Raw genomic sequence first — 14,878 nt, 5'->3', positions numbered from 1 at the left:
AACAATAAAAGGTGAGAAAATAGGTAAATATTTGAAATAACTTAGGAGAGACATCCCCATATTTATGCACAGCCATTGAGTGTTCTCAGTCATCATGCCCCTTAATTAGGTTTCTCTGGAGGGAGAATGTCCATCTTTTTCTTCCAGTGATTGTGGTAGATTCAAACTTGCAACCTTTAGGTTCACAGCACTCAATACATTATCCACAATGGCATGCCTGGAAAAGAAAAATATGTAAGAGGTACAATTGTAGTCTTCTGATACATTCATCCCTTCTTTAGTGTGGTAGCTGTGTCTTTATTCCTATAAAATCAGAAAGTTAGAGCAACAAGATATGTATCTAACTGCCTGGTCTAAAAGGTGGTGAATCTATTAAGGAACTATTTTTCTCGGAATGTTCAAATCTTAAGTCCTGATAAGTTGTCCTAGTTCACTTACCTTTTAGCAGTTGTTAGTCAGAAATGAAAAAGAACTGTCCCTGATCTTTAACTGTTGTTGTGTACCGTCAAGTAGGAACTGACTTATAGCTGGCTGTCCAGTCAGTTTTCAGAGGAGGAGACTGCCTATCTTTCTCCCAGAGAGTGGTGATGAATTTGAGCCAGGTGCTTTTGGGTTGGTAATACTGTTCCTTACCACTGTGCCACCAGTTTCATCTTAATCTTTTAAATATGGATTTTAAAAAAAATCCTATTGGGCCGGCACCATGCCTGGCCGCAAAGGTGGTAAGAAGAAGCCCTGAAACAGCCCAAGAAGCAGACCAAGGAGATGGACGAGGGAAGGTAAGGTTCTTAGCATAAACAAAAAGAAGAACAGAAGACACTTGAGGAACTAAGAGTGGAGGCCATGGGCAAAGTTCCCCTGGCCACGGGTGGAATTAAGAAATCTGGCAAAAAATAAGACTGAGGCAACGATGAACCTAACTTCCGTTCCTTTTAAAACCATCTGGATTCTCTCCTATAACATCTGTTGCCAACTGTAGTTAAAATGAAGTATTGTCTTGGAGCCTGTGGTACATTTAAGAAGAAACTTTTTGTGAAAAGGTGAAGAAGAAGAAACCTATGATGGTCCATCTCCAGTTCTCAGCCATTCCGATCTTAGCTGTGCAAAGTAAATGCAATCAGAATCCTGTCAGAATCTCCTAGAATACCCAGAATTCTGTACCACCTGGAATTAAACCACCTCATAAAAAAATCTTTTTAAATGCTTTAGAACACTGTAAAATATATGTTTGAGCATGTATGTGTATATGAGAGATTGTTTTCCTAAACATTTTTTTACTCTCTAAAGGATCTCACTGGACTGCCTTGGATGCATATGGATATTATCCTGTCACAACATTGTATTTCAAGACAAATCTAGAAATGACTTTTTTTTAACTATGAAAGCAACCCCATTTTTCCTCATCTTTTCATCTCGAGCATAGTTTATCATATGATTGTCTGACTCAAAATGTCCCATGCCAATCTATCTCATTTCGCCAATACCTATTATGTCAATATTTATGTGTTCCATTTCTTTCTTATAAATATCTATTTTTCCTACATCCATGGTTTTCACATTCCAGGTTCCAGTTACTAGTACCTGCTTACAACTGTTCCTCCTCCTTTGCATTTCCATTCTTGAAGGCTTAGCCTCAGTTGCCATATGTTAGTCTTATGTAAGTTCATATTATCCAGGCCATGGTCTTTGTAGTTACGTGCTATGCATTAGGAAGCTGGATAATGACTGGAGATGACAGAAGGAGAATTGATGCCTTTGAGCTGTGGTGCTGGAGAAGAATATTGAATATTCCATGGACTGCTAGAAGGAAAAACAGGTTGGTCTAAGAGAGGGTGAGACCAGGCTGCTCCTTAGAGACAAGGATTCTGAAGCTTCATCTGATATACTTTGGACATGTTGCAAGAAGGGACGAGTCCTTGGAGAAGGACGTCATGCTTGGGAGGGTGGAGGGACAGTGCAAGAGAGGAAGACCCTTGAGTAGATGGATTAATTAAGTGACTAGGTTTATGTGGGTAGGTGTCTGAGAGGCAGTAAAATTGGCTCAGGAGAGAGCAGGGTTTAGGGTTGTTGTACATAGGGTTTCTGTGAGTCGCAGGCAACTTGACGGCACATAACAACAACAACAAAGTGATCTCTCATTGGCCCTCAATCAAGTTTAACATTGACCACAGAATATAAATAATGGGACAAAGAGAAAACATGGTAGAGTGAAGAAACAGCCTGGAAACTCTTTAAGTTAATGCAAAGAAAGCAAAATAAGGCACATTTGCAATTATTGCCAAAACCATGGAATTTTGCTTATTCTTTAAGGTGTACCTGATTCAAGTCATGGTCTTTTTTTAAAAAATTTATACTAGTTGATTTACAAAATTAGAATACATTGTTTTTGAGAACAGACTCTTCCAATTTCCCTCACACTCCACCCATCAAATTGTACAGCTCCATGATTAATCCCTCCACCCCCTGCACACTTGCTATGCAGAAGAAGAATTGATGGCTTCGAGTTCTAGTGCTGGAGAAGAGTACTGACTATCCTCTTACCTGTCAAAAACCAAACAGGTATGACTTGGAAAAAGTGGAGCCAGAGTTTTCCTTGAAGGCAAAGATGGAGAAGATTCATCTCATACTTTGAGCATGTTGCTAGGAGAGGCTATTCCTTGGCAAAGTAGCATCATGCTTGAAAAGATGGAGGATAAGCAACTCTCACCCCTAGGGAGAGAGATTGAAACAGTGACTACAGCACTGGGCTCAAATGTGCCTGAGATGGTAAGAATGACACAGGATAGGACAGGGTTCAGGTCTGTTGTTCGTAGGGTCGCTTCATGCTTGACACAATGGCACCTAACAAACACGAAAATAACTGTTCGTGTTGGCCTGTTATGAGAGAACCGTTAACGACACTATTCAGGTCTGTAATTGACTCATATAAGTGTGTCTAACTTTAAGAGTAGCAGTATTTTTAAAATGAAAGCACTATTAAAAAATCTCAGCACTTTTTGGGTAGCACTAAATGAATTATGCCTGAAGCTAAGGGGTTGTTACATACTACAGGATTAGTATATAAGCGAAAGGCTAAACATTTTAAGTGGAATATCGTGGCTTGATAATTGGGAAAAATGTTCCAACAATTAAGATGTCTGAAAATGAGAATGAGCTATTTTTCTCTAAGCCTATTAGTTTCATCATTGGAAAATTAAAATAGAGGTTCGATTCAGGGCAGTGTTAGTGGATATGAAACTTTGAGTAAATATGAAAAAGAGACTCTGTTGTGGATTACTTAATAAAGGTTGCTCTCTTCCTCTGTGTAGGTCCTCATGCTGGTACTTGGCTTATTAGTAACAGTAAATGATACTGTCTCAGCCCATTCTAGAATTGAGAATGAAGCTCTGGTGACATAATGCATAGAAAGCTATGTTGTGAACCCATGTTGGCATCCTCTCTGGTGGGTCAAATCCACTGGTGGCTCCACAGAAGAAAGATGGGCAACCTTCTCCCCTGTGATTTTCAGCATATGAAAACTCACGGGAAGGCCAGCTACTAGTTTGTTACAATGAGTTGCCAAGGAGATTGAGTTCTTAGGAGAGAGGCGTAGGCACTGTCTTCTTACTAGAAATGCCGTAGATAAATGTCCTGCAGTAGGGTGAATTTGAACTTGATATCTTTCAAGCTGGATGAGTCCACATTTCCAAGTGTAAGCCCAAGTGGTTTAGCTGTCCCAGTATACACACAGAAATCATTCAAAGAAGAGCAATGAAGCAATCATAAACAATTAAAGAAGAAATTCAGTCTTGACTAGTAGATTTCAAAATCTTTTACATATTCCAATTTATAACCTGTACACCATTTTCCCAAACACTCTTCCTTCACTCAAGCCCTGCTCAGTTCCTTCACACTTCATAATTTCTTGAAAGGCTATCACACGACACTCTCTAATGGTCTCTCTGAAGACCTAATTCATGAATTTTCTCTCTTTTGTCTTTTTTCCCCTCTTACAGTTCCCATCTAGGTTTTCCTGCTTCAGTTCTTCAGACTCAATAAAATAAGAAAAAAAAAAAAAGAAAAGAAATGGGTTGACAAAAATAGAACTTTCCTTAGGTTGTGAGAGAATTGGGAGATGCTGAACAAATAAAAACAAAACTTCTTAGAAGTACATTATTTTGCTCTCTTTATCCTCCCTCTCCCACTATTTCTGTTCCTCTTTCCCTCTCCACCTATTTTACTGATTTTACTAGAAATATTATATAAACTAGATTAAAAGAGATTGAATTATCCGTCAATAATTTCAGGGGGTTGTTGTTTTTGTTATGTGCTGTTGAGTCGCTTGTGACTCATAGTGACCCTATGTACAACAGCTCTAGACTCTGCTCTGTCCTGTGCCAATCTCATTGCCTCCGACACACTCATCCTGATTGCCCCAGTCACCAAATCAATCCATCTCCCAGAGGGCCTTCCCCTCCTGTGCCTGCCCTCCACCCTCCCAAGCATGAAGTCCCTCTCTAAGGACTGGTCTCTCCTTACAACATGACCAAAGTATGTCAGACGAAGTCTCAGAATTCTTGCCTCCAAGGACGAGCCTGGTTTAACCCTCTACAGGATGAATCTGTTTGTTTTCTTAGCAGTCCATGGCACCCTCAGCACTCTTCTCCAACACCAAAGCTCAAAAGCATCAATTCTCCTTCTGTCCTCCCTGGTCATTGTTCAGCTCTCTGACGCATAACAAGTGATTGCAAAGACCATGTCCTGTACCAGAGGACATTACTTTCTAATTTTGCCAGTATCAATTGTAAATTTATGATCTATATGTGATTTAAAAATATCTTGAACAATTATTTTGATTATAAAGTGACACTCATCATGTGACACAAACACTCATTTACATAAAACAGATTGCTGCTTGTGTAGGGCAAATAACATAGCATTTTTCTTAAAAGTAGATTTGGAATTATCTTGTGAGTCTAACTTTCATACTAAGAGGACAGGGTTAGAATGGTACCAAAATTGGTTCAATGGGATACTATGTATAAGAAGAGGAGTCCTAGGTGGTACACTTGACTTCTAACTGAAAGGTTGGAAGCTAGAACCCCCTCGGAGGCACGGTGGAGGAAAAGCCTGGTGATCTTCATCCAAAGAAGTCACAGCCTGGAGAATCCTCCACAATGTGGTTCTCTTCAATGCTTGGCATCTTTAAGAATTGAAGCTAACTGGTTGGCAACCACTTTCCCCATCTCTATGATGATCCCTGCATTTTCTGGATTTAGGTGAATTTTCAGGTGTTTTGGAAATTTAATGTACTGTAAACAACTGGAAAAATTAAAAAAAGAGCCTGTTCTGTAGGTTAGTATGAGTAGATACCTTTTTATTTTCTACCTATTCATAGTTAGGATTTACTTATTTAAAAAGTTTATTTGTACAGGCTGAAAACCAGAGCGACTGTGTTTTTGGGAGGCTGATATTACTCACCTAGAAACAAAAGTGAAGGTCCAGCAGGGACTCCTCAGAGTAGCCAAATATTCCAAGTACCTTGTTATTCTAAAGGCTTCCAGAAGTCAGTTTTCAACTTCCTGGACAAAAAGCCGTTAAAATGGGTGACTTACATACATGCTGTCTTTTTATTGGTTTCATACTTTTAGTTAGTACATTTTTTGTTTGTTTGGTTTGGGTTTGATTCCAAAGGTACATGGGGCTCCTACATGTGGACTTTTTCTTCTGGAGGAAAAGAACAATAATGAAACAGTCTTTGATAGCCTATCTCCTCCTGACAAACTGGAATGCTCCTGAAAAAAAGATAAGCTCCCCAAAGTTACATGGAAAAAGAGACACTTCACACGATTGTTGAAGCCATACTGAACTGTTCACTTACACAGCATGGGTGTGTAAATGACATGATTTAGATAGAGAAAATTTTAGAAACAAAGAAATCATTTAAACACAAATATTTCTTCTTATCCCGTGAGTAGTTTAAGTCTATTTAAAAGAATTGCTTATTCTTTTCCCAGACTTTCTACATGTTTCTATGTGAATGAAAACTACATTTAACAGTGATTAACAATGGTAAAAGCCTCTTTAGCAGTGTCCGGTCACATTGCTGAAGGTTGTAGAACTGGCACGTATCTGACACATTGGATATGCTTACCTCTCAAAGAAGTAGCTTTTCAGACTACATTTTGCACGGGAGAACCTTTTGGCAGTTTTTGGGATTTTGCACAGCTTGGAGGCAGAGACAGGACTGGCTGAGTGCTTCCTGCTGTCATTAGCATAACCCAGCCCACTTCCAATGCACGCCCAGAACTACCTCATTAACCATTGGGATGGGAGCCAAAAACTAAGACTACAGTGAATATAAGGGGAATTACTGGCGAAAGAGCTCTAGTCCAATTTAAGCCTAAACCCTTTGCTTTCCCAAGATCAGAAAATATTACAGTTAACAGGAACCAGTTCTCCATTTCATTCAGACGAGAGTCCAAAGTTTTAATCTAATTTTTTAAAAATCTAGAATAATTAGCTACCCCATCACAGGACACACAGGCCAGCTGCATATATTTAAAGTCTTCTGTTAATCTCTCTCCCTCTCTCCTCTGTTTTATTCATTGATTTCCTGAGTAGCTTTGACTTTGTAAACCTCAGAAGGACTGGAGACTGGCATTGAGAGGAGGTATTCGCCAGCGGTTTTTTTCTTTTTAAAAGTGTACTCGAACAAGAGGAAATCTGAAAGAGAGAAAAAAAATGACAGGGGCAAAGAGGAAAAAGAAAAGCGTGCCCTGGAGCAAGATGCATGTCCCACATTGTGAAGACATTAAGACGTGGTGGAGAAGGAGGATACCTATTTTGGAATGGGCGCAGCATTACGATCTGAAAGAAAACTTGCTCCCAGACACTGTGTCTGGAATAATGCTGGCAGTTCAACAGGTGACCCAAGGTAACGTACTGTGTTTGGTTTTCCTCTTCTATTCAAAAGAGATCTCACTCTTTCTTAGAATTATAAACTAGGATTAACAATTTATCTAATGAGGTAAATAACTACTTCTGGAGAAATAAGCACATTGTATGTGTCTGTGCATGAAAGTTTTAATGGTCTCGCTGCTGTTTTGATAGCTAGTCAGCATTGAACGCATTTTTGAATGGTATTAGATGTTTGCAACTTTAAAAGTCATTTGATAGAAGAGTGAAAAATCAGGGATCCTGGGAGAATGTGTTTCTGTAGCTTGACCATGGGATTAAAGTATCTCCTGGCTTGAGTACGATCTTTTGTAGACCTAATTAATAGCACACAAATACCTGTTTAGCCTTGAGAGGTGCTAGAAGCAAGGAACAGACCTTTCTGTACATAAAGGAGGCTCTTTGCCAAATCGTTATTTGCTGAGAGAATCCTGTGTGTCCCAAGAGCTTTTGTGGCTTTGCGTTCTAACTTCTGTATCACATTACCTATTGCACCTATTTCTCAGTAAAAACAGAAACTGATGCAGTTGCTGATTTTAACTTTTTCCAAGCATATTCCAAATGATATTCCAACTATAGTTAGGTGTTTCTTGTGATGGAAACCAGCTAACAAAAGAGTATGAGATTAATCATAGGGTCACACAACTTGATGGGTGGATGGAAGGGTGGGTAAAGAAAAGGGGGGGGGAATGTGTGTGTGTGTGTGTGTGTGTGTGTGTGTGTGTGTGTCTGTGTGTGTATTCCTTAAAAGCATAGTCAGTGTAATTTTGACTGATTCAGGTAGTGATTTTCTATTTCTAAGAAAAGGAATGATTGTCTCAACCCTGGGAATTTACAACAGTTCCCTTGGCACAGACTGGAAGTTTCTATTTCTTTGCAGTTTCACGGCTTCTCTGGCTTTAACTATTATTTATACTGTTAACGTATAAGCACTTTTAATTGAATTATTCTGTAGCGGGAACCAACTGGCTTGTGTAAGTATTTGTATTTTTAGTATAATTAGGAACATCTGCGCTAGTGGCTTTGCGATCTCTAATACTGTCATTCTATAAGTGATTCCATTTCATTGAATGGTCTTACATTACATTTTTGATGACCATTTTGCTAATAGTATAGTAGACTAATCTTTCAGAAAAAAATGCAAAGTAAATAACAGAGTAGGGTTTATTTTTAGGCTTGTTTTCATTTCATTTTAAATTCAAAATTTCAACCACCACAAGCGCTTTGAAAACTTAAAAGGGATTCCCCCCCATTAAATAATTTCAATTTATGCTTTAAAATGATTTTGTTTCAAGTGAGTGTAAAATGATTGAGAATTGTGTATTTAAAAATTTTTTTTTCCTCTGCATCGTTTGAGCGTAACAAGTCAAAAAGGAAATTTAAGATATAATTATCATGAGTGGTAAAATTGATGTCTAAAGTCTTTGACAGATGTATAGACTCTTATTTGTGTATCTGCTTTGAAAGATCATATTTTAAGAGTTATCTATGTCATTAGTTGTAAAGAAAGTCAGTCCCTGCCAACTTGGAAGAGAAATGCTCAAGTGGCATTCCTGTCTTGGGAAGCCATCCATCTGGATGCTGGTCCTTAGAGAAGATCTTGCAGTGAATGAGCACAATGAAAAAATTTTGGTGGGTTATGAAAAGATCAATCTTAAAAGAATCTACTCTTTGAAAATTAAGTTTCACAAACTTTGTAATGTTCATCTGTTAACACTCACTACTATAGAAATGGTCTGTCTTACAGTGATCCCCTACTGAGTTCCAAGGTTACAAACTTCTGTAGGAAGAGACTGCCCAGCTTTCTTTCATGGAGTGGCTGGGAGATTTGAACTGCTGACTTTTTAGCTGGAAGCCTGTTAACTATGGAGATTTAAAAGGGGAAGTATCATTAGTGACCATTTGTTGTAAGGGCACTGTGCCAAGCATATAAACATTCTCTTACCGGGTATTGTTAGTGGTCATCATGGAGACCCCATGTGTGCAGAGTAGCACTGTTCTATAAGTTTTCAAGGCTTTTAGAAACGGATTGCCAGACTTATCTTCTGAAGCACCTCTGGGTGAACTCAAACTGCTAACCCTTCAGCTGGTAGTCAAGTCCTTAATTATTTATGGCACCCAAGGTAGCTGTATCTCAACAAAACTCCAAGGCACTTCTGCATTTCACATAAGAGAAAATGGGTGGCTGGAAGCACAAGTCATATTCTCTGGATTTCATACCTGATACGTGATAGAGTCAGGACTTGATTCCAAAGCTAACATACTCCATATTTTATATTTCCACACTGCCAAAATAACCAGACTTTTCATAATACCATTGTTATTAGTAATAGAAACCATTTCTTTGGAAAGGTACAAATAGCCTTCTCTTCAAATTACTTTTGCATGCAGGTTTCATCCTTGTCATTTTAAGACTCAAAGGCAAAGTGACAAGAAAAATAACTATATGATACAAGGTCAGGAAAATATTTAGATAGCACTCACTTCTATTTGTAGGAATATAATACTGGTAATCACTATCAATGGTATTTATTTAGAAAAAATAGAAGAAAGGATTTTACATTTGCTTCACAACACTAAAGGAATGAATATCTTTTTTTTCTCTACTGCATTTTGGAGAACTTTTCAGATCTGCAGCATATTAATTTATAAAGTTGCTGAGTTCAGTGCTTCTTTGAGCTACAAATATAGAAAATGTATGTAGTTCAATCTTCTACTTGCTCTTCATTTCTTAAAAGAAAAAAATTTAACAATAAGGACAGTAGGAGTAATATTTGAGTGTTTTCTATACATAAAATACTTAGAAAACATTCAAAAGTACTTTATTAAAGACTCTTGATTGTTAAATATAATAAATGACCTTTAAATTCTTATCTTGGTTTATTTATCAAATTTCCCTTTCCAAAACCCTTTCCCCTCTTGGTTTAGATAGTATTTGTTGATTTTCTCTTGCCATGCCAAAGGTCTTTTCTTGTGAGTCTTTTGCCTATCTACTCCCTGCTTGGTCTACCTGTTAAATTCAGTGCCTTGAAGATTCTAACTCTGAGTGTGCCTCCCAATATTCCCTTGGCAATGTCATCTACATCCACCATTATAAACATGATCATGAAACTTTCTTCTTAATCTCAACTTCACAATTGAACCAACACATGCAACACTTAGACTTTTGTTTTTTTGGTACCCCGTGTGTTACCACTTAGACCTTTGAAACAAACAAATGGAACGGCATCGCCATCCTAAAAAGTCAGAATTATAATAATGTATAATAACAGTTATTGATAGGCACAAATACAAATACTGTTCTTAGATCACTGGGCATATCTGCAAAGCCGAAGCTCAATGAGGGTAAATAACTTGCCTAAAGTCACATAGCAAGTGAGTGGAAAAGGTAGAATTTGAATTAAAGGAGTCTAACTCCAAAGATTTTATACTAGATCATCTTTCATAGAAATCTGGAACGCCTCAAGTTTTAATTCTTTTTCCCCCCTACTCTACCCGCTTCTAACATACTATCTTCTTCTGGATTCTGTTGTTTCTCCTTTCTGCATGTCTTTCCAACCTTAGGAGCTTTGGTGGCTTAGTGGCAGGAAGTTGCGTTACAATACCTGCCTTATAATTGAAGGCATGAGCTTCAAGGCCACCAGCTGCTTCATGGGAGAAGGATGGGCAATCTTCTCCTTTGTGATTAACTGCCTCTGAAATCCCGCTGGAGGGTCAGCTATCGGTCAATTTGGACTCTACGGTACACAAAACAACACAAAACAAAACGTCTTACTTCATGTCCCTGATGCCTTAGTTCTCTACTGAAATCACCTTATGGATCCTCATCTTTTGCTTTGTCTCCCCCTGTAGGTCATATTCCATACTGCATCTAGAATGGTCAATCAGAACATTTAACATCCTTGTTCAGAATTCCCCTGTGATCCAATAGGATAAATCCCCATTCTTCAGCTAGGCTATCTGATCATTGATAATCTGGGCCTTTCATACAAAGATCTGTTCAAACAGCTATCTCCTCTGAGAATTCTTCTGAATTCTCCGGGAAGACTTCCTTCCCTCCTACTCCTTTCACCATTTTCACATATCTCGATGATAAGTCTCAACATAATGTATCCATCTTTTAGCACAACTCTTCTCACTGTGGTCTGTAGGCTCTGGGAACAAAGGTGATGCGTGAATTTGTATACTCTTGGCAACTTCCATAGTGCCTGGCATGTAGAAGTAGGTTTTAAAGAAATAGTTGCTGGAAGATGGAAACAGGTTAGCTCTCAAAGATAAGTGATTTCATTGAACTATGATGCTTTGCAATAGTGTTAAAATAATATTGCTTTTAAAGTAAAATTAAGATGCTAATGGTAAGCAAGCTGAAGTTATCAACAACCACAGTTCCTTCTCCGTCCATCATGAAGCTGCTCATAGGCCCAGTGGTGAGAATCTTTGTTTTCTTGATGTTGAGCTTCAATTCATATTGAAGGCTACAGTCCTTCACCTTCAACAGCAAACACCTCATGTTCTCTTCAGTTTCAGCTTGCTTGGTTCCACAATCAATACTCTTAGCACCACCAATTAGGAAATAATAATAATAAAAAAGAAACATTTGCACTGGGAAAGTCTGCTGTCAGGGATCACTCTAGAGTATTGAAGAGCAATAATGTCAGCCTGGAGACTAAGGTGCACCTGATCCAGGCAATGGTCTTCACAAATACTTGCTATGCATCCAAGAGCTGGACAATAACTAAAGAAGATTGATGCCTTTGAGTTGTTGAACATACTGCGTGGATTTCCAGGAGAGCAAACAGATCTGTTCTGGAGAGGGTGAAACCAGGCTACTCCCTGGAGGCAAGGATTTTGAGGCTCTGTCTCACATAATTTGGGTACGTGGCCTGGAGGGACTAATCTTTGGAGAGGGACATCATGCTTGGAAGGGGGAAGAGAAAGTGCAGGAGGGGAAGACCCAGGATGAAACTCGCGTTTCATCCAGAAACTGAAGAAATGGGATTAGGTCTGGCAAAGGTAATGAGATTGGCTCGGGCTAGAGCAGGTTTCAGCGTTAATGTATATAGGGTCACTATGAGTGGCGGGTGACTCGATGGCATGTAACAACAATAGTAAGCAGTATGTTAAAAAGTAGAGTAAGCAATTTCGTCCAGCTCCTCCCACTTCCCCAAAGTTACGAACATAACTTGTCTGAAGTAATCCTTCAGACAAAGCTGGTAAAAGAACATGTTTCCTTTGACCAAATAGTTCTGATTTTTTCTGTAGCCAATGTGGATATTTCATGTAAAAATCCAGATGCTAGTCTTCTTTTGGAAAAATGGCCATATGGGAGACACATCCTGACGGAGGGTCTCTCTGCTGCCGTCTTGAGACAGGGCGAGCATTTGGCATTTTGTCCCAATCCCCACTACACCCCTGCCCCTTCCTGCTGCCATTCCCATTTAGTACAACAGGCTTCCTGTTGCTATTCCCATTACCTCGCTAGCCCCATGTGTGTCTGAATTTGTTTCTCCTGCCAAGACACTTTCTAACATATTTTGTTGAAATGCTTTCAATGAATCATTGAATAAAATATTTAAAGATCAGTCATGTAAGATTAGATCCTTAACTTACATTCAGAGAGCTTGCACAGTTTTGACTCCTACCAAAGTATCTTTTTATATAGTTCTACAGAGAAAGGAGTTAGTGGTAAGGAAAGGCAGTCAGATTGGATCCACCAGCTGCTCTATGGAGAAAGATACACAGTTACCTTGCTGGCAGATTTACAGCCTCTGAGAACCAGCTGGGAGGTCAGCTGTGAGTTGGTACATAACAGCTCAAAAGAACTTAACAACAACAAAACACATTTTATGTCATTAATTAAAGAAAAATGATTCTGGGACAGCACTCATTGACTTCACAGACTACTAAAGTCACAACTTTCTCTCTAAACTATTAGTGTTGTTGTTGCTGTTAAGTGCCATCGAGTTGTAGGTGACTCATAGTGACCCTATGAATGAAAGGCCTTGACACCTGTGTGACTTTCATAATTGCTATTAGTTTTGATGAACTTATTTCAAAGGATATAAAACAGACTTTAGGTCATTTTAGCACTTTGTTCAAATGCTCCTTAAAAAGCAAACTTATTTTTTTCACTATTAAATTCAGAAGCTCTCATTATGAACAGAAAGGGCCATCTTCCATAATGTTCTTCAGCTGATAGTTCATAGCACTTTATTAGAGAATATTTTTTAAATGAGCAAATATTCATAAAGACTGTCATTGACTCAAGGCCTGGCCCCAACAGAGCTGACAAGAGAAAAAACGTGAGACTTGGGTTCCTAGAGTGTTCAGTTCACATTCTAGCGCTTGGGGAGCAATAGTTACTTTGTTTCCAAACTGGTAACTCCAGTATTGAGACAAGATGTGGACATGAATGCATGACTTGCTATATAAGAGCTTAGTCCCCTGAAGGGGGGGAGATGAGAATGTTTTGCTTTGCATTCCAGGGGATCACCTAGAATTTTTGTTTTAAAACCACGAAAATTTTAAGCTGCCATAGGATTGCCTGATGTTCAGACCACAATGTTTTGAACCGCAGACAAAAGATGGATGTTCCTTGTAATTATGCAGAATGTGTGGCATTACTGGCACCAAAACATATGTGTGGAAGCTGAGCTCCACTGCACTCCTGAGGGGGGCTTAGCAACATGTGGAGCAATAAGTGGAAATTCCTGAAGCATACTACATTACGAAGATTAAAGGCTTGTCTGAATAATTTTCCCTGCATGGTCTCAGCCTTGGGAATATAGCATCCTTGTATCAACTTTGTATCTGTAACCCAGCCTCCTTAATTATTATATACTCCAGATATTAACTTTTCTCCTCTCTGGGAATAATGCTAGCTAAATATTGTGAAAGTAGCAATATTTATTTGCCCTGACCTTGTAAAAAAAGAAATCCAGGAGCTGATAACACTTTGCCGACTTTTCTTTTCACGTATTTTGGACCCATCCTCAGTCTAGCTCCAAATCCTAGTCAGCAGTTCTGAATGGTTGGATGTTTTCAAGTATAAAATGATGACTTAAATATTTATTACTTTGAATAACACTCTTTATTATATTTAAAACTGTCCACATGGAATAATACCTGCGTAGTGCAAAGGGTTAATGCGACTGGATGCTAAGTGAAAGATTGGAGGTTCAAATCTACTCAGTGGTACTGTAGAAGAAGTACATGGCAATCTACTTCCAGAAAATAAGACATTGCAACCCCCACAGAGCACAGTTCTACTGAAACAGACACCTACGTTAACCATGAGTCAGATTTCTTTTGATGCACCTGTTTTTTCCCCCACCTGAATGGAAAATTGAGATAATGGTTTGGGGTGGGTTTTTTTTTTTTGTTTGCTTGTTTGTTTGTTTTTTCTTTTTAAGTATTGATACTTTGTCTAGGTTTTCAAAACTCTAGGCTGGCAGGAAATGTCAGGATGAGATTTGTACCCTGAGTAGTAGAAGGCTTCTGCTTTTGACATCTCACTTCTACTTCTGCTTCTTTTAGTAACTGCATCTCAGATTTATGATTTATTTGGGAGAACAAGCCTTGTCTACTTTTAGCACATGTGGTTTGAGTGAGGTTCTAATTCTGACTGTGGTCCAGGCCGACGGGAAGACTGAGTCCTCCTAGCTCTGGATTCTCTGTCTTATCTGCTTGTTGGAACCACTCAGGGTTTAAAAACACACACAAACCAAACCAGAAGCAAACTTTGGTGCCTGGGCCTTACTGTAATTAATGAAAGGAAATCAGACTTGCTGAGAGTGGGTCCCAAGTATTAGTGTGCTTTTTCATATTTTTTCTCCTTTTTAAAAGTGTTGCAGATTTTAATGTGTAGCAGAGTTGAAACCCTGACTCGGTCACAGTGGTTGTTCCAGGTGATGCTCCAGGGCCAACACCTTGCTATTTAGCA

At 38.8% G+C, this 14,878-nt stretch overlaps 1 protein-coding gene across 1 annotated transcript in view; it reads left to right on the top strand.

Annotated features, from left to right (window-relative positions):
- Nucleotides 1-6,335: 6,335 nt before the first annotated feature.
- Nucleotides 6,336-14,878, top strand: part of SLC26A7 (solute carrier family 26 (anion exchanger), member 7) — a 166,457-nt gene continuing 157,914 nt past the window's right edge. Inside the window, exons 1-2 of the mRNA XM_006884596.1 lie at nucleotides 6,336-6,465; nucleotides 6,604-6,916. Of these exons, the coding sequence (XP_006884658.1) occupies nucleotides 6,724-6,916 (193 nt within the window). The 5' untranslated portion in view covers nucleotides 6,336-6,465; nucleotides 6,604-6,723. The remainder of the gene's footprint in view (nucleotides 6,466-6,603; nucleotides 6,917-14,878) is intronic.

This window comes from Elephantulus edwardii, unplaced genomic scaffold (assembly GCF_000299155.1).
Source record: "Elephantulus edwardii isolate Elephantulus edwardi_28Jun2011 unplaced genomic scaffold, EleEdw1.0 scaffold00036, whole genome shotgun sequence".
Lineage (NCBI taxonomy): Eukaryota > Metazoa > Chordata > Mammalia > Macroscelidea > Macroscelididae > Elephantulus > Elephantulus edwardii.
Note: the sequence above shows the minus strand (reverse complement) of the source record. Positions and strands in the feature narration are given on the sequence as shown.